At 41.4% G+C, this 18,666-nt stretch overlaps 1 protein-coding gene across 4 annotated transcripts in view; it reads right to left on the reverse strand.

The window, feature by feature from the left end:
- Window positions 1-1,125: 1,125 nt before the first annotated feature.
- The window catches only part of arhgef4 (Rho guanine nucleotide exchange factor (GEF) 4), a 61,320-nt gene continuing 43,779 nt past the window's right edge, over window positions 1,126-18,666 (reverse strand). For 3 of the 4 annotated variants that reach the window (XM_015954821.3, XM_054751370.2, XM_054751369.2), the window contains 7 exons: window positions 16,331-16,510; window positions 16,005-16,237; window positions 13,749-13,878; window positions 13,521-13,652; window positions 9,403-9,640; window positions 6,557-6,634; window positions 1,126-1,434 (listed from right to left, as the gene is read on the reverse strand). In XM_015954821.3, the coding sequence (XP_015810307.3) occupies window positions 1,280-1,434; window positions 6,557-6,634; window positions 9,403-9,640; window positions 13,521-13,652; window positions 13,749-13,878; window positions 16,005-16,237; window positions 16,331-16,510 (1,146 nt within the window). In that variant the 3' untranslated portion in view covers window positions 1,126-1,279. The remainder of the gene's footprint in view (window positions 1,435-6,556; window positions 6,635-9,402; window positions 9,641-13,520; window positions 13,653-13,748; window positions 13,879-16,004; window positions 16,238-16,330; window positions 16,511-18,666) is intronic. The other variant, XM_015954822.3, reaches the window with a different exon arrangement.

Consider the following 18,666-nt stretch of genomic DNA (forward strand, 5'->3'; position numbering starts at 1 on the left):
TCATTGACTTTTGGATTCAACTTGGACTTGCCTCGAGATTTGACTGGAAAGACTTGTGACTTACTAATGACTTGCAAAGCAGTGACTTTGTCACACCTCTGATTGTGAGCTTCCCACATCTTTAAACAAATTCTATTTAGTTAGAGACTGTTGGTCTAGAGCAGGGGTATTAAACTCCAGTCCTGCAGGACTGAGCACATTTTAGTGGTTTCTCTGCTCAATCACACTTGATTCAGTGGTTGAATCACCCTTGCAGCAGCTCATCCGGCTCTGAAATCAGGTGTGTTAAAACAGAGTTTAAACTAAAACATGCCAGACACCGGCCCTCCAGACCCAGAATTGAACACCCCTGGTTTGTGTAGAAGGAACAATGACTCAGATCTTTGTAGATTAGGAATGTTTAATATTGGTTAACATTTGAACATAAAGTTGAAATAAGTTTGATTCACTGAATGCACTTACAGAGCATCACTGGGCTTCACTGAACATGAGATTACAGAGACCAGACCAACAGAGTAAGGTATAAGCACTGATGTGAGAGTATAACGCTCAGCCAGTCAGTCAGGTAAACACAGCAAGGTCCTGCAGAGGTAAATATTAACCAGAAGTCTTCACAGTTTTAGTTCATCACATCCATGCACGTCTTCAAAAGTCAGGTCGCACGCTAAATGGCACAAAAAATGAAATAAAAGAACTGGTGCAGATGATGTACTCTCATCAACGTAGGATCCACCTGAAGGAAAGTGTTGGCAAATCTCAAGGTGTGTAGTCAGAATCATTAACGCTGTATACAACTGAGTAAATATGAACCAAATCTATACAGATGGAGAGCACAGAACAATGCAATGTGGTTCAAATAATCCTGAAATGATGTTTCTGCACGTAAAAAAGCACAAAACATCCTTCCCCTTTAAAGTACAGAAAACAGAGAAATATCCAAATAAATCCTGTGACACAATAAAAAGTTGGAAAATCATAAATCAAAAGAAAGAACCAGTGGAAAGAATCAGCTGGACTCCCACGGTCTCTGCAGACATTTAGTAGCAGTTAGTCGACTAGTTAAGTCCGCACTCCGTTCGTCCCCGTGTCACCACGACACCAGCCAATAAAGTGCTTTCAAAAATTATCTCTTCCTCTTTATAATCTTCCTCTAAACAGATCAGTAAGTCACCCTGGAAAAGTTACGAGTTGGAAAGAAATGAGAGGAATGAGAATTAGACAGGTTTTCTCTTTCAGGCCATCCCTCCATTGCTCCACAGCCTCCCTTCTGGTTTGGGGTTCACTTCTTGAAAGGTGTCAACCTCCCGATGTTGTGCCAGAAGGTGGTTTTTCGTTTGGGCTCAGCCAGCATGAAGACCTGCTGCTGGGGCAAAGCGGCGGGGAGGGAGGGGTGTTTCTGACGCAGCAGGAAGTCGCAGTACGGCCTGGTCACTGCTGACAGAAACAACACATCTGGAGTTATCCTCTTTTGCCCAGCAGTTATCCTGTTTGCTTGTCTTGTTTAAGCACTTTTTGGGTTTTTGTTTTGGTGTTTACCCTTGGTCCTACAACAACCAAATCACAACGTTTAAACTCTGTGGTCTGAAGTGCAAACTGTACTTGAACAGTTGTATGAATGGATATACTGGACTAAAATTGTCTGGTTTTATTTTCTGCTGTGCTTTAGTTTCAGCAGATAAGACAGAATAAGACTATAAGGTTGGTTGCTGCCTTGTTAAAGTGACTGTGTAGTTTTCCTGGCGATAGGGGGCAGTACAAACCTAAACGACTGTAAGCAAGTGGCATCTTTGTGCTCGAGTAAGACTTTACCAACGGATGGCTATTAGGCCTGATTTATACTTCTCTGTGAGCTCCGCAATGGAGAGACGCACAAGGAGTCTCGGAAAGGTTTTCACATTCGAACTTGAGTTCAGATAGCGGAGCGTTGCAAAGCAATTCCCCTCCAGTACAACAGAGGGCGTAGCGCTGTTCTGTGGTGTCCTGCCACCATAACACTCGTGTATCCATCCCCCATAGTGTATTTACTAACGTGTTTATATGTTTTAGAGACTTTATAACATGGACAAATTTGTTCTTATCAACCTCTTCACGCGGTCGCCACCTCAAAACCCACATTTTCCATTGTTTCCGTCCACGTTTGCTCCGTATTTTGTATTCCTTCAACTGCGGGTGAATAAACGTCCATACTGTCTGACTTTTCCACAATGTGTTCTTCAATTTGTTCTGGGTCTGCCGCTAAATATCTGTTTACTTTTTAACGAAGCTACAGCGGTGCCGGTGACAAATATACAGGAAGCGGCGTCCTGACCAATCACAAGCTTGTGGTCTCCGTTACCTTCGAAGGATGTTTAAAACTTAGGGCATATCTCTGTCACCCCCTGTGAGGCCGTCGGAGATCCCTTGCACCAAAGCAGACGGGGAAGTATAAATCAGGCTTAATGAGGATTTTTGACACCTCCTGCACAGTGACAAGCACATCAGACTCCCTTTCATCACTGGCAAAGATTCAAGAGGTAATTGTGTTAAACAACATTTATGAATCAGTAAATGCATTTTGTCCTCACGGGCTCCCGTAGAAAGAAGCATTGCATCCAATATGGCGTCGCCCAGAGCTGGGACGTAATTTTGGGGGGGGACGGGTGGGACATGTCCCCCCCACTTTTTCAAAAGGCAGTTTTGGTCCCCTGCACTTTTTTCCGTCCAAAAACAATATTACGCTAAATTAAATGGATTTGGTTGAGCACTAGGACCGAAACGGAAACCGCTTTACTATTAGACCCGCCCAAAAGCTAATCTATTGGCTCTGCTGATACTTGCTAACGTATTATTGGCTGTTGCTGCTGTCACTCAAGTTGTAAACAGTCAGAACGTGCTCACGTTGTTTTGATAGTTTGGAGCCGCTAGGGAACACCGGTACTGAGTCACATCGTCAACTAGACGCTGTGTAATATCAGAGCTCAGCTCAGCTTCCATTACATAACATTTGAATAAGTGTTCATTTGTGAGTCTTTGGTAGTTAGGCACAGCCAGGAGGCAGCATGTCAAGAAAACGAAAAGTGGATATAAGAGACTTCTTTCAAAGTCTAAACGTAAGTTGGAACATGTGACAGACCTGCATTAAGCTCAGACTCACCTCCTCCTTCACAAACATACTCAAAACTAACTTTTACAAACTCATCTCCTCCACATAACTGACTCCTCAGACACAATTTATTCGTATTATTATAATTATTATTTTTTTTATTATTACTATTATCTTCATAATTATTATTACTAGTAGTAGTAGAAGTGTAACTTCAAAACTTTTATCATTTAACTTTATTGTAAACTTATCTATTGCAATGTATATTTTCACATTAAAAAGCTCTGAAAAATGAACAGTATCATCATCGTCAACAGATTTTTTTAAGCTTAATGTCAAAGATGTACACTTTTCATTAGATTTATCTTATTTTTTCCATTTATTTTTTGTGTGTTGAAATGCAACAACTGTTTAAACACTTTTAAGGGAAAAAAACATATTTAATATGTTTTTATACACTCAAATGTTAGGGTGATGATCATGTGTAAAACATTAGTTCAGCATGTCCTCTAACACAGCAAATGAACAAACGGCCAGATCTCAGGAGGGACCGTTTATGTATAAATAATTTTTATACTTTTGACTAGGCCTGGGAAAGTAACACATTTTGCTGGACGATATTTTGTCCAACAAATTGTTGATGATAAACGATATCATTGTCAACATTATCTAGACCAAAATAACCACTAATATAATGTTAATATATCATAATAATGCAAGTACACCCTTTAAAATGCAACAAATAAACCTTCATTTAACATTGAAATGTCCAGAACCAGAACTTCTAAATGAATAAAAATAACAAACAAAAATTAAATAAAAAAGGAATCTCACTCCCTGTTAGAAAATGTTGCACCAAAAACAATAAAAAAAGACCCAAAACAATAAATACAATGGCCTATCCATTGTCAACAGCCAAAACTGCACTTCAATAATGATAATAAATAAAAATAATAATAGAGTTGTACATTTTTTAACTTTGATATATATATATATATATATATATATATATATATATATATATATATATATTGAGGATGGAAAAATTATTGAGATGGGCACGTGACGTGTCAAGGGGTCTTTACATAACACCCCCCACCCCAAATCCGCACAAGCCTGCTGTGTCCCCCCCACTTCTGAAATCAAAATTTCGTCCCTGGCCCAGAGACAGGGGGTGTTTCTCAATGTCAATGAGTTATATTTTATATGTATAAGTTTCAATATGAATATATAATGAGCCTTTTACTTTTTTAATTGTGTATATGTTTATTAAATTAAAAATATAAGCAAGTTACTACTCGCTAGCCACCGAAGCTGCAACTACTAAGCAACTCACCAACAATAGATAACTTCTTTGGATCTAAAAAAAAAAAAACATTTTAAATTAGCTGACTTACTTCTAAACTTGAAAATTGTCTCCGAAGTAGCTGCTGGCTTCTGATCCGCTGTCCTTTTCAAAATACAGTGGCGTATTGTGGGTAATTTTTGACCAAGGCTAGGCTACAAGACACCTCCCATGTGTCCTTGCTCAGCAAGCTAAACGGCTAACAAACGAAGAACACATGCCTCGGTAGAAAATGAACATTGGAACCAATTGGAACACGTCTTGGCGACTCCTGATGACGTATCTCCTAGGCAACCGGGGTGGGGCCAAGACATCAAGGCAAGGTTCCTTGACATTGAGAATAGGGTTGTCACGGTAACCGGTATAGCGGTAAACCCCGGTAAAAAAGTTGACAATAAAAATAACCGTCCAGTTTTTAAAAAAAACTATATTATCTCGGTGGGTTTACCGTGGCCGCGGTTTCGGCGCGATGACCCTTACCAGCTACCGTCGCTTCAGCTGAAGTTCCCGCGGCGCGCACACGCACTTTTTAGTTTGCAACGGCACCAAAACTTTGAAGCTGAAATAATGGCCGAAGGAGGAGACGGCAGCGCCCAGGACATCCATCAGCCCTCAAAGAAGACTAAATCGGAAGTATGGGCATATTTTGGATTTCTGAAAATGCTGAGGGACAGTTAATAGAAGACTGCTATCCCGTTTGCAGAACGTGCAGGAAACAAGTGTCTGCAAAAGGCAGCAACACTTCGAATCTAATGGCACATCTGCGTGACCATCACCCACGTCTCTACAGCCAGTGCAAGGTAAGTTAACATTAGCATTTTAGCTTAAATGAATGACGTGAGGACTTTTGGTTGAGGGAGAATGCAACGAGTCACTATATACTGCAGCCGCAGCGTCCTCTGCCAGCATTTAAACCGTGTCACGGACACCCTGTTGCTGGATGAAGCATCTTATTTGTTGATGATGAAGAGAAATATACAATTAGTTCCTTGTCATTGATTTGTTTACTTATTCAATGCCATTTATACTTGAACATTTGGATTTGATTACATAGTGTAGTAGTTATTTTAGTAATTTGTTTAAAGTGGCTATTTATTTTAAATACATATTTTTTTAAGGTTGACTTGTACAGTGCTCAAGTCAAGTGTGAACTGGAGTTTTAGATTTTCATTTTGATAATGAAGAAAACATGTATATGAGAAAACAAGTGGTGTTTCTTTGATTTGTTTACATATTGTTTATGTTTTGAATGTTTGGATTTGTATAATTTAAACCTGCACTGACAACTGTAACATGTTCCAGAAAAATAAGCTATTTGTTCCTTTACTTGTGAAAAGTTGCACTTTTGCTAAGGCTTTGTGTTATTTTAGGTTTAATAAACACTGTTAAACCTTTTCAAAACTATTTCAGTTTGTGTAGAACAGGACTATCAATGCTTTCTGAACATATGCAACACCGTTTAAAAAATACCGCGATAATACCGAAAACCAAGATAATTTTGGTCACAATAACCGTGAGGTTAAATTTTCATACCGTGACAACCCTAACTGAGAAACAAAGAACCTTGCCTTGCCTTGCTTATGAGGACGATGTTCTACCTTCGTCAAAGAAAACGGTTAAATTGAACAGACTTACCTCAGGTGACCGTGGCAATAATGTCACGTGAAACACATGAAAGTTATATTTCATAGATATAAGTTTCAATATAAATGTATAATGAGCCTTTTACTTTGTTAATTGTGCATAATGGTTTACTTAAAAATGCAAGGAAGTTAGTACCCGCTAGCCACCGAAGCTGCAACTTCTAAGCAACTGACCAACCATAAATAGCTGTAGCTGTGTTGGATCGATAAAACGTTTTAGATATCAGCTACAGCTAGATGAACCGCATTTCTTGCAGAAATGCTGTTTGAATGCTGGATAGCTGAAAATGTAAGCTGAAGCTGCTGAATAGCTGAACTGAAGCTGAAACTACGCAAAACTGTCAAATGAGCTTAATGTATTGAAAGATAAATCTACTCCATTTTATCAGCTTAAGTTATTAGAACAAGGAAAGGTAAAAAATGAACAAACAAAAAAACCTTCATGCAAACTGGTGTTTCCTTTCTTTTGGAGTCCTGAATGCATACCTTTGGGTTTACTGACCACATGCTGTTTGCCGGCGTTCAGCATGGCCTGTTTCTTTTGGACTTCAGTCAGTGAAAAACCTGAGGAGAGATAAAAACTCCAGTGAGACTACTGAAACCTGTCTCAGTTTTACATAAAGATGTGTTTTGTTTTAATAAGTGTAGCTTTTGAATTTTGAATCACTCCAGTCGAGTGCTGTTGTTTTGTAATACACTTAAATCAAACACTATAGAATACAAATGCATATAATGAATACAATACAATACAATACAATACAATACAATACAATATAATATAATATAATATAATATAATATAATACAATACAAGATAATATAATATAATATAATATCATATCATATCATATCATATCATAACATATTGCTGTCCACATTAAATCTGAGTCTAAACGCTCCATTGACGGCTCTCGGTTGTGGGGCGGGTTCTACTGTTGTCTTTCAAATGATCTCCGCATGCTACTGGACAATGAATGTGACATACTCTTGTTTCACTCTGTTGCATCATCCCACCCACCAGGCATATAGAGTGCCCTGATTGGCCCACAAAGCGGATAAAGCTCTGTGATTTGTTCACTAAGCAGATAGAGCACTATGATTGGCCCACCATTATGGACCAATCACAGCTCTTTATGTGTTTGAAACCCTTCTAGAGAGCTGTGATTGGCCAGCCAGAATCCTGGTAGGAGCTGCAGAGGTTCCAGTGGAGCGTTCCTAGACCAAACTTTGCAAAGCAAGAATTTGGTCTAGTTCACTAGGCTAGGTGACAAGCTTTACAGATTTACTCTCAGGTGGAGCATCAAAGCTTCTGCTTTAATGTCACGCCTGATACTTAAAACTTTATTGTCATTGCTTTTTGAATGCTTGTAATTCCGACCAGACACGGAGACAGAGGTGAAAAAGAAAGGAAAAGATGGGGGGGGGGGGGGGGGGGAAACGGGACGACAAAAATAAACAATCAATGATGAACAAGAGTCTGCTTGTAAACCTGCAGAAGGGGAGAAAAAAGGGACACACAACAATACAACTGGAGCAAACTATCACTGCGTCAACCTGATGAGGAAATATATAATCAACATTGTTTTACTGAACAATCACACGATAATGAATCACAGTGCATTAAGTGACAACCACAGTCTTATGGCATGTGTTGAACGTGCCCAAGTCCATACTTATGAGAGCACCATGTGAGCCCCTGGGTGCATACCCGCACTTGTATATGTAACGTTTCTCTATAGGAGCGTCCAAAAGAGAGTGTGAGGGGCCACAGATCCATCTCCTACGCATCTCTCAAAGATGCGTAGGAGATGGAAGGAGCTCCAAGTCTCAGAGATCCAGGAGCTGCCCCAGAGCGCAAGGACCCTAGGGAGACTGCGACCTGCCCCCCCACCCCCCCCCCACCCCACCCCCCCCCCCCCTTAGTTGAGCTAACTCTGACTGGTCATTGGAGGAAAACTCACTAGCCACCGCATCTCTTAACAAGCTTTCGACAAACTAAAAACTGCCTACAGCTGACACAGCAAAACGGTTCCTTCAGCTACTCAGAAACAGCTGCTCTAGACGCAAACTAGTTCCAACCCGTGTGCCTGTCGACATCTCTGGACTGGAGAGTCGGTGCTGCGGTTAATCTACCGAACCTCGGTGCCCAGAGGTCATCCGACCTCCCTGACCTCCGGATCCGCGAACAGGGTCTCCAAAGAAAGGGTGAGGTAGACACAGATTGTGTCTGATGCCGTTTTGATAAGAACCAACTTCATAGTTTAATGCAAACCAAATTTCTTTTCACACCCAGAACTCAGTTTCTTCTAGATACAAGGTTCTGATAAACACACACCATTAAATCACCACACATCACATCCCATCCACTTCGATTCATCCATCACAGTAGTCTTGGTTAACTTGTCATGTTTTTATTTGTTTAGAAAATAAATTTCTTACTTTTATAAACCTGACTGTCTGAACTGAGACGAAGTGTGTTTGATCCCTGAAAAAGCAAATAATCCTAGAATCTTCTGATTAAACATCCAAAGACCAAGCAGGTTGATATTCCACATTTACATAGAATATCACAGTTTATTGGTCATAAGTAAAGGTAATATATTAAGCTTAAAAGCAACAATATTTACCCTCTACACTCCTGACTGGAAGTGGGAACATTCTCTTTTTCATTTTTAATCTCAACATGTTATTGTTGACTCTCACGCAGCAACAGATTGAAGGTAATGCCCTTTCCAAAGTCTGCATCGATAAACATTTCTGCAAAGTGTGGATCAAGGGTGCAAAAGGGGCACGGTCAACTTCCACACTTGAGAATCGGGGCACTCTCTGCACTCCTGGACAGAATGCACAATTGAAGGGCACAAGGACGGAGGAGCGAGTATTGGGACAGGGCCTTTAATTTAGTTGTCAATGGGTGAATCACCTGTTCAGCAGTTAATCCAGTTCTGCAGGAGCCTGTTAATCACCTACAGGTTAGAATCAGGTGTGTTGGAGAAAAGCATCCAAAACTGCTCATATTCTTTCAAACTAGCTGGAAGAGCGTCATGAACCATGTGACCAACGTGTTGCAACTCTCTATACAACGCGCTGTTTATTTACCCAACCTAAAATATTCCTGCAGTCTGTCTTGCAGTTGTTAATCCAACAGCACCTCCTGCTGTAGCTACCTTTCACCAGGAGATACTGTTAGATGTTTCAAAGGACTCAAAAGGGGTTAGAAGGTGCTCATGTAACTTTTCAGACAAACGTCTGATAAAATCTGATTGTACACGAAAGAACCTGATCCATTTCAAAAGTTCAAAGCCTCCAGCATGGACAGGAGCTAGATCTGACCTGTCTCGCGGTCATGATGAACCTGCTTCCTCTCATCAGCAAAGGCTCTGAGCCAACGCTGCTTCAGTTCCAGCTTCTTGGCACAGAGAAGGTGGACTTCCTCACCAAACTGAAGCTTCAAGGCATTCTTCACACTTATGTTAAAATCCTTCTCTTTCCCATCCTCCACATCAGTCACCTCCACCTGATCCATGTCCATACGACCCTTGTAGTACAGAATGTCTCGACGAAGAAGATCCTACAACGACAAGACATCATTTTGTTGCAAAATCATTGAAAGAACTCATTGGTAGCAACATGGCTGACTGGATTTGAATTAATCTACATGCTGGTGAAGGTTCTCAGTCATCCAGGTCATGGTGATCCAAAGGGTTCAAATGAAGGCAACTGGACTTCTTTGGTTTCTTGAAGATGTTTTCCTTCTCATCCAAGGAGCTTTGTCAATTCTAACTGGAATATGGGAGAGTCAAGTTTATAAGCTGTAGCTGTCTATTGGCCAACGACTCATCAGGGGATGGAGAGGCGGGGTACCAGAGTAGTTTTGGCTTGTTCAAATCAAATCAACTTCATTTATATAGCATTTTTCATACAAAAAAAAATGCAACTCAAAGTGCTTCACAGATTAAAATGGCCCCATAGTGCTTTGTGTTTTCTCTGCATCATGTTTTCGCGTGACATGTACGTGTACATGAACGACGCATCATCAGCGGAGCCATCTGCCCTGACAGTAACAGATCCACGGCAGCAGCCAAGACACCGGCCCATGACGCCCAGGGGGGGAGGACGGAAACCCCCACCACTGCCCGAGCACTACCTGAGGAGCGCACCGGCCGCCGCCGCCGACCACCGGCCCCAAGGCAGAGGGCTCAGCAGAGGAAACACTGGAGGATTAAAATATATAAATGTAAAATGACAAAAGCTAATATGGATAGAAAGTAACTGATAAAAAGTGATTATAAAGATAGTAAAAGAAAACATGATAATGTAAAAACACTAAGATGTAAATAAAATAATAAAATTAATTAAAAGAGATAAATAGGTATATATATATATATATATATATATATATATATATATATAAATAATATAAAATAAACAAATATGACAGGTGATACGGTTAGACTAGATAAATAGTAATCAGTTAAAAGCTAAGCTAAAAAGGTGGGTCTTGAGCCTATTCTTAAAAGCCTGGACATTCCCTTCGGCCCTGAGGTCCTCCGGCAGCCCGTTCCAAAGGCGAGGGCCGTAGTACTTGAAGGATGCCTCATCGTGGGTGTGTGTCTTAACTTTAGGAATAATTAGGAGACGGCTGCCAGAGAAGCGCAGAGACCGCGAGGGTTTATATAGTAAAAGCAGTTCTGAAAGATAAGAAGGCCCGAGACCATTAAGACACTTAAAAACCATTAAAAGAACCTTAAAATCGATCCTGAAACATGCAGGGAGCCAGTGCAGTGATTTTAAAACTGGAGTGATGTGCTCCCGCTTCCTGGTCTTCATCAGGACACGTGCTGCTGAGTTTTGTAAAAGTTGTAAACCTGAGATGCTCTTTTTGGGAAGACCAGAAAGCAGGTCATTGCAGTAATCAATTCTACTGGTTATAAAAGCATGCACTAGCGTCTCCGTATTGGCCCAAGACAGAATGGGGCGGACTCTGGCGATATTCTTAAGATGGTAAAAACCTATTTTTGTGATGTTTTTAATGTGGGGAATAAAAGTCAGCTCAGAGTCGAAAATAACGCCCAGATTCTTCACTTGTAGTGATGGATAAAAAGACATTGATTTTAGTTTAGTTAAAAGTTTCTCTCTCTGGGTCTCGGGACCGATGACTAAAACTTCAGTTTTGCCCTGGTTGAGCTGGAGAAAGTTTTCAGTCATCCATGATTTAATATCTAAAATGCAGTTAAAAAGTGTTTCCATTGGCTGTGTGTCATCAGGAGACACGGAGATGCACAACTGTGTATCGTCAGCATAACTGTGGAAATTCACCCATGTCTCCTGATGATGCTGCTCAGAGGGAGCATATAGAGGTTAAAAAGCACTGGGCCTAGAATTGAACCCTGAGGCACACCGCATGTGATGCTGTGGACCCCAGAGGAACAGGTATCCAAACTCACCATAAAAGTCCTGTCTGTGAGGTAGGAAGTGAACCAACTGTGAACAACACCAGAGAGCCCGATCTGTTTTAAACGGGTTAAAAGAATAGTGTGGTCTACTGTATCAAAGGCAGCGCTTAGATCCAGCAGAACCAACACTGTTGCCCTCCGAGCATCATAATTTCTTCTAAAAACATTTAAAATCTTCAGAAGGGCCGTCTCAGTGCTATGGTTCACCCTAAAACCAGACTGAAATTTCTCTAGGACATGTTGGCGGTTGATAAAATCATTAAGTTGTATTAAAACAAGCTTCTCTAAAATTTTGCTTAAAAATGGTAAGTTGGATACCGGTCGAAAATTGTTAAAGTCATTCAAATCTAAATTGCTCTTCTTCAACAGGGTTCTGACCACCGCCCGTTTAAAAGCAGCAGGAAAGACCCCCGTCTGAAGGGAACAGTTCATCAAAGTTAAAATCTCATATCTAAATGAGTCATAAAATTGTTTAAAAAACGTTGTGGGGATAGGGTCCAGAACACACGTGGTAGGCCTCACTGAGGAGAAAACTTTATCAACAGTCTCAACTTCAACCAAGACAAAACTGTCCAGTGTTTCCTCAGGTAGACACACACACTCAGATTGATCGGGAGCAGCATGACATTGGGAGGATAAAATGTTATGTCTGATGGTGTCTACCTTCCTTCTGAAGTGGGCTGCAAACTCCTCACAGAGAGCGTCCGAGGGGGTTTTCTGGAGAGAACTAAATTCACGACCCAAAATATTTGTTATTGTGGAAAACAGAATTTTGGGATTATTTGTGTTCAGAGATGATTTTAGAAAAGTAATTATTTCTGGAATTTCTAACAGCTTTGTTGTATGATTTTAATAATTCAGTGTATATTTGTTTATTAATTGTGTTCTTATATTTCCTCCATTTTCTCTCTGCCGCCCTGCAAGATCTTTTCAACATTTTTAAGTTTTCATTGCTCCAAGGGGAAGCCGGTTTTGGCTGTAGCTCTTTAATTTGAGGTGAAGTGAGCAGATCCAGAGTAGATTTAAGTCTACTGTTAAAATCACTGAAGATAAAATCACAGGCGGCATTTAAATTAAGGGGCAGAAATCATAAGATTTTTTCTTCTATCTGCTCCTTTTCATTCAAATGGTTTTTTTTCAATATGTTAATGTATCCTGTATTTGTTTGTGAATGAAATAAAAGATTAAAAAAAATAAAAAATTAATAGGAGGGATCTTTTAAAAAGTTTCCAGAAAACCAGCAGCTACTTCAGGGGTTAGATGGCGTTTCATTACAGTTCTCACAGAGGTCTCCTGCTGAATTATGCTGGTGATGTTAAAAAACACACAGAAATGATCTGAGATCGCTGAATCCACGACAGAGGACACACTGGTGGACAGACCATACGTGATGACCAAGCCCAGGGTGTGTCCTCTGTCATGGGTTGGTTGTGCAACATGTTGTGTAAAATCCATATAACTCAAAATGTTTTGCTTGTTAAAGAGTTACTAAACCCCTAACAAACTTTTTTTGGCTCTTAAACTGTATAATTGGGTATTTACGAATGCAATTTTTCTGTTTCTGTGCATTTTTGACATGTTTGTGTAAACTAATTAAATCTAGAATCTAGGTCTGAAAACGTCTTAGTGCTGCCCCTGCGGCAGAACAGCGGCTTCTGCATTTTAAACTTGTGATTGACTGGGGCTGGTACAACTTCACGTCATCGGTACAGTCTCCGCCCACTCCCCCTCCCTCCCGGGATGGAAATTCCCCACTCTTGGAACCTAGATCTTCTGAATTAAATCCTAGAATCTTCTGAATAATTACAATAAAGACCTCGCAGGTTAATATTTTATATTTATATAGAATATTACATCTTAGTGGTCATAACAGATTAAAATCATCAAATTGTAAACGCTACACCATCTTAGTGGGGCCTGTGAGGGTCTGGTGCAAAGCACAGACTGCTGTAGTATTTAGGTGTTTGTTTTGTTAGGTATAAATCACTGAAATACCTTTTTGCAGTAAACCATCTGATGGTCAAACAGGAAAAACATTCTCTGTTGACTCTTGGTCTGAGGCTGGGACAGCTTGTTCAGTTCGCCTGAAAAGATGAGTTCAGAACTTTTGACAAGAACATCTTCACCCTGTGAATATCAAATCAAACACACACCCATTATGGTCTTGTCAGACTTCCTACAGATGGAGAGTTTTATGAGAAAGAAACATAAAAGATGTAAAACCTCCCAGTCCTCTATGGAACTCTGCCACCGAGCGATCTTGTCGATGTTCTCCAAACGTCGTTTTCTCTCGTTGATCAACCGGGCCACATTCTTCATGGCGTTTAGAGCTGCCTCCACATCTGTGTAGTCCCTAAAGACATGAGAGCAGAATTTCTATCCATCCATCCATCCATCCATCCATCCATCCGTTTTCTTCCTTTCATCTGAGGTCAGGTAATTGCTAAGGTATTTCTCATTGTTTGATTTCTGGTTTAATCTTTTCTCTACTGTCTTCTGTTATTCTAGACAATTAGTCTCCTTTTTGTCATAACAGCTCCATCCATCCATTTTCCTCTGATATCTAATAAAGTGAGCTCTTTGCCTTCCAGCTCAGTTCTCGCTTCACTACAACAGACTGGTACAACGCCTGCATCATTATAGACACAGCACCAATCCAACTATCAATTTCTCACTCCATCATTCATTATTCCGTGAAAAATACCCTCTACATGGGGCAGGATCTTGTCACTGACTTGAAGGAGGACAAGATGAGGGTCTCAAATTTAGAGAAACATCTCAAATTTAGAGAAACTGATTATCATCCCACCTGTTTCACACTCAGCTGCAAACCGCTCCACAGAAAGTTGGAGATTACGGCCTGATGAAGCTAACAGGACCAAATCGTCTGCTAAAAGCGGAGATGTGATCCTTAGGCCACTAAAATGGATCCCCTCAACACCTTGGCTGTGCCTGGAAATCCTGTTCATAAAAGTTATGAAGAGAATTGGTGACAGAGGGCAGCTTTGGTGGAGTATAAATCTCACTACCCCCAATGTCCACACAACAGTGCACAGTCATGTCAACCAACACAGCCTCACAATATCCAGAGCCATAAAGAACTCTTGACAAATCTCATCCATCTTCTGGGATCCTGCCACCGAGGAGCTTTATGACTACCTCAGTGGCCTCAGCCACAAAGATTGGAGAGCCCAGACTCCACTTCCCCACTGGAAGACATGCCAGTGGGATTCAAGAGGTCTTTGAAGTGCTCCATCCTTCAATCCCCAACATCATGAGTTGAGGTCAGAAGCACAATGACCCCACTATAAACACTGTTGGTAGGGCTAGTTTTCCCTGTCGGATGGTGGACCAGAAGCCGCTTAAAACTGTATGGAAGCCACATTCTGCTTGAACTGCTGGTACCCAACAATTCCCTGTGGAATCCCACAGACCTGATAGGGCTCATTCTTCAGCTTGAAAGTATCTCTAACTGCAGGTTCTAGGGTTGCCATCGCGACAGGCACCGACCACTCTGCGGCCACAGCTTCGGTCCGGCAGCCTCAACAATGGAGGCACGGGACATGGTCCACTTGGACTCAAACTCCCCCACCTCCCACAAGATGCGTTTAAAGTTCTCTCAGAGGTGGGAATTGAAACCCCCTTAGACAGGAGACTCATCAGACTTTATCATCTGACCCTCACAACATGTTTGGGCCTGCCAGGTCTGACCAGCATCCTCCTCCACCCCAAAGCCAACTCACCGCCAGGCAGTGGTCAGATATGTAACCGCAGATCGGATTAGATGATGACAAAGTCAATCATTGAGCTGTGGCTTAAGGTGTCCTGGTGCTCAGAGCGCATACGCGCACCCTCATGCCTGAAGATGGTGTTCATTATGGACAACCCATGACAAGCACTGAACTCAATAACAAAACACTGCTTGTAATCAGATAAGCAGGGCCATTCCAACGTTGCCCACAGGACCATTGAAGAACGAGGGAGTCACCGGAAGGCACCAAATAGGGGCCCCATTGACACGCGTCCAGGCAAGGGTAATCTGTTTCCATTTATATTGTTCATCATAAGGGGTTGTTGGGCTGCACTTTGTCTGACTCCTCACCTAGGATCTGTTTGCCACGGTGATCCTACCTGAGGCATAAACCCCCAGACACTCAAACCCCTCCACCCATATAAGGCGGCAGCCCAGAGAGCAGTGTTATTTCTGACAAAAAAAACTTTATTTAAGTTTTAGTCGTTTGACTAAAATTTTTTTAATCGCAGTCAAGATGCATCGCTTTACACTCATAGTTGGGTTTTTGTAAAAAAACAAATTCCCACCCATGAGTATAAATCTACGCACCATGAATCCAAAAGAGTTCAAATGAAGGCATATGCACCATGAAGGTTAGGGTTAGGGTTTAGGTTAGGCATGCACCATGAATTCATATGATCAAAAATCAGGGTCATCATTTTTTGTGAACATTTGTTTGAAGTCACCTGTGCTGAGGATTGGTGTACTTAAGGAGCTCAGCCAGCTGTAGTGGGTACTTGCAGATCTTCTGAACCGGAGTGAGCAGGAAGCCATCCAGAGAAATGTCAATCATCTTTTGGAGCAGCCGGCAGGCTTCAAAAAAGAACATGTACTTGTTGACCTTCATGAGCTTGGAGATCTGGATACAGGCATTGGGGTGATTGTTACAATACTCTGAGTAGATCTGGAAATCTGTTTGCTGAAAGAAAACAATCAGAGAAAGAAAAGTGGCAATTTAAGCTTACAGATAAAGATTTCAAAAAGCAGAACGTTTCTTTGGACTGTGGCTCACATGTTCAAGAAAACAGCAGCCTATCTCGCTGAGATGAGGCTGCTCGTTGTTGAACTTTTTTTCCAGGCCTTTCAGGAACTTCCTCTGGAATCTGTAGATCTCCTCGATATTGCCGAAGATTGTCAGGAGCTGCTCTTCAGTGAACATATCCGTCCTCTTACGACACTGTTTGATGTAACCCTGATGCGTAGAAAAATGTAACAACAGAGGGGGGAATTAGCTGACTGCTTCATCACCAGACAGTACAAGTTATTCATTTATTCTGCAAGCAGTATTTTTTTTCCACTTTTATGGAACCCTGTGAAGGTCAAAATAAAAGATCAGATAAGTCTAGTCTGTCCATTTGTCTTTGGTGTGAAAAAGTGTTCCCAGTGTCAATGAGGTGGTGTGTGCTGCAGCGCTCCAGTTTTGCTGTCTCAGCTGATTTTGCTCAAAAAGCAAAACTTACATCTTTACTGTCATTTTCAATGTTTGCCAAGCAAAGCTCAGCAGTAACTCCCCACATCATGATGACACCACCCTCTGTTGCGCCAAGGCCAATCGCCATTTATAAGACAGTTACAGCAATGGTAGTAGCAAGTGAGGCGGAATAAATACCACAAATCTTGTGCAACGCCATGCCGGCTTGACACATTTTTAAGACACACTGTTGTAGTAATATTACACCAATTTGTCGGCACGGGGTCTCTTGACAAAAGGGCTTTTAGTTTAGGTTAGGGTTAGGAATTGAACCCCATTGGTTAGGGTTAGGGTTAGGCTATAATCTTCTGGTATCATTTAGATGTTGTTTTTGCCTTACTGCTAACAGACCCTCAAGTGTTACTCCCACTGTTTTCAGGGTTTGATCTAAATATGGTTCATTACCTAATTCTTTTTATATTCTTTTGTTCATTTTTCACAGAAATCTTTGATTTGTGAAATCTCAAAATATACCATTGAAGTCATCAGCAGTGGCTTTTCATTTCCTGACCAAAATCCTCAAACTATCAAAACAAATTAAAAACTAAACAAACTACTGTAAATCCTCTAATATTGGCCTGTATTCCATTACCGGCCGGGCCTCCTACATTGGCAGGTCTCACTGTCAGCGGGGGTAAATAAAGGCCAGTCTCTAACAGTGGCATAAACCCAGCCGCAGTTTTGACTACTTTAAAGTACTATTGATCTTAAGAAATTTTAATAAATAGTGTACTTACCCACTGTTAAGGAGTTAGAGTCTCACAAAACACAACGGCAAGTCTGATCACGTATAAACAATACAGTCACTTCCTAGCCTGGCAAGCCAGACTAAATAAATGTATTATTTAGTCTGGCCATGCTCAATTGACGGCTCTCGGTTGTGGGGCGGGTTCTACCGTTGTCTTTCAAATGATCTCCGCATGCTACTGGACAATGAATGTGACATACTCTTGTTTCACTCTGTTGCATCATCCCACCCACCAAGCATATAGAGTGCCCTGATTGGCCCACAAAGCAGATAAAGCTCTGTGATTTGTTCACTAAGCAGATAGAGCACTATGATTGGCCCACCATTATGGATCAATCACAGCTCTTTATGTGTTTGAAACCCCTCTAGAGAGCTGTGATTGGCCAGCCAGAATGCTGTTAGGAGCTGCTGAGGTTCCAATGGAGCATGCCTAGACCATTCTTTGCAAAGTAAGAATTTGGTCTAGTTCACTAGGCTAGTCACTTCCTGCTTCCTGTTCTGAAGACACGCATGTTGTTATGAGTATTGCACGACTTTCCAAGCAACGCTCAGCGGCGCGACACGTCCTGTGTGACCACTTGACTTCTCAAAATTGTGGGCACGATGCAGCGCGGTGCGATCGGTACAAAAACAAACTTTTTTTTTTATGTGTCCTGAAAGTAGTGCGCCACAAAGGAGTTACTGAAACTTACTGAACAAAGATGGAATAGTGGATCATAATCTCCAGCTGCAAGATGAGCAGAAACGGAACGGAAAATGTTAGTTTGCAGTGATCACTTCATCACAGGTAAGGGTTTACTCAAGTTTTTTATGGCGTTTTATTGAACAGCTTAGAAACGCAGCTATAAAAACAGCAGGTAAACAGTTTGATACTGTTTTATAATAATAATAATGCATTGAACGTATATAGCGCTTTTCTAGACCCCCCAAAGACGCTTTCACACACCTCACATTCACACACTGCTAGTGATGGTAAGCTACTTGTAGCCACAGCCGCCCTGGGGAGGTCTGACAGAGGCGAGGCCGCCATTTGGCGCCGTCGGCCCCTCTGACCACCACTAACACAGGCAAGTTGGGTGAAGTGTCTTGCCCAAGGACACAACAGCAGGATACCCCTGGCAGGAGCTGG

This window comes from Nothobranchius furzeri, chromosome 7 (genome assembly GCF_043380555.1).
Source record: "Nothobranchius furzeri strain GRZ-AD chromosome 7, NfurGRZ-RIMD1, whole genome shotgun sequence".
In the NCBI taxonomy this organism is placed as follows: domain Eukaryota; kingdom Metazoa; phylum Chordata; class Actinopteri; order Cyprinodontiformes; family Nothobranchiidae; genus Nothobranchius; species Nothobranchius furzeri.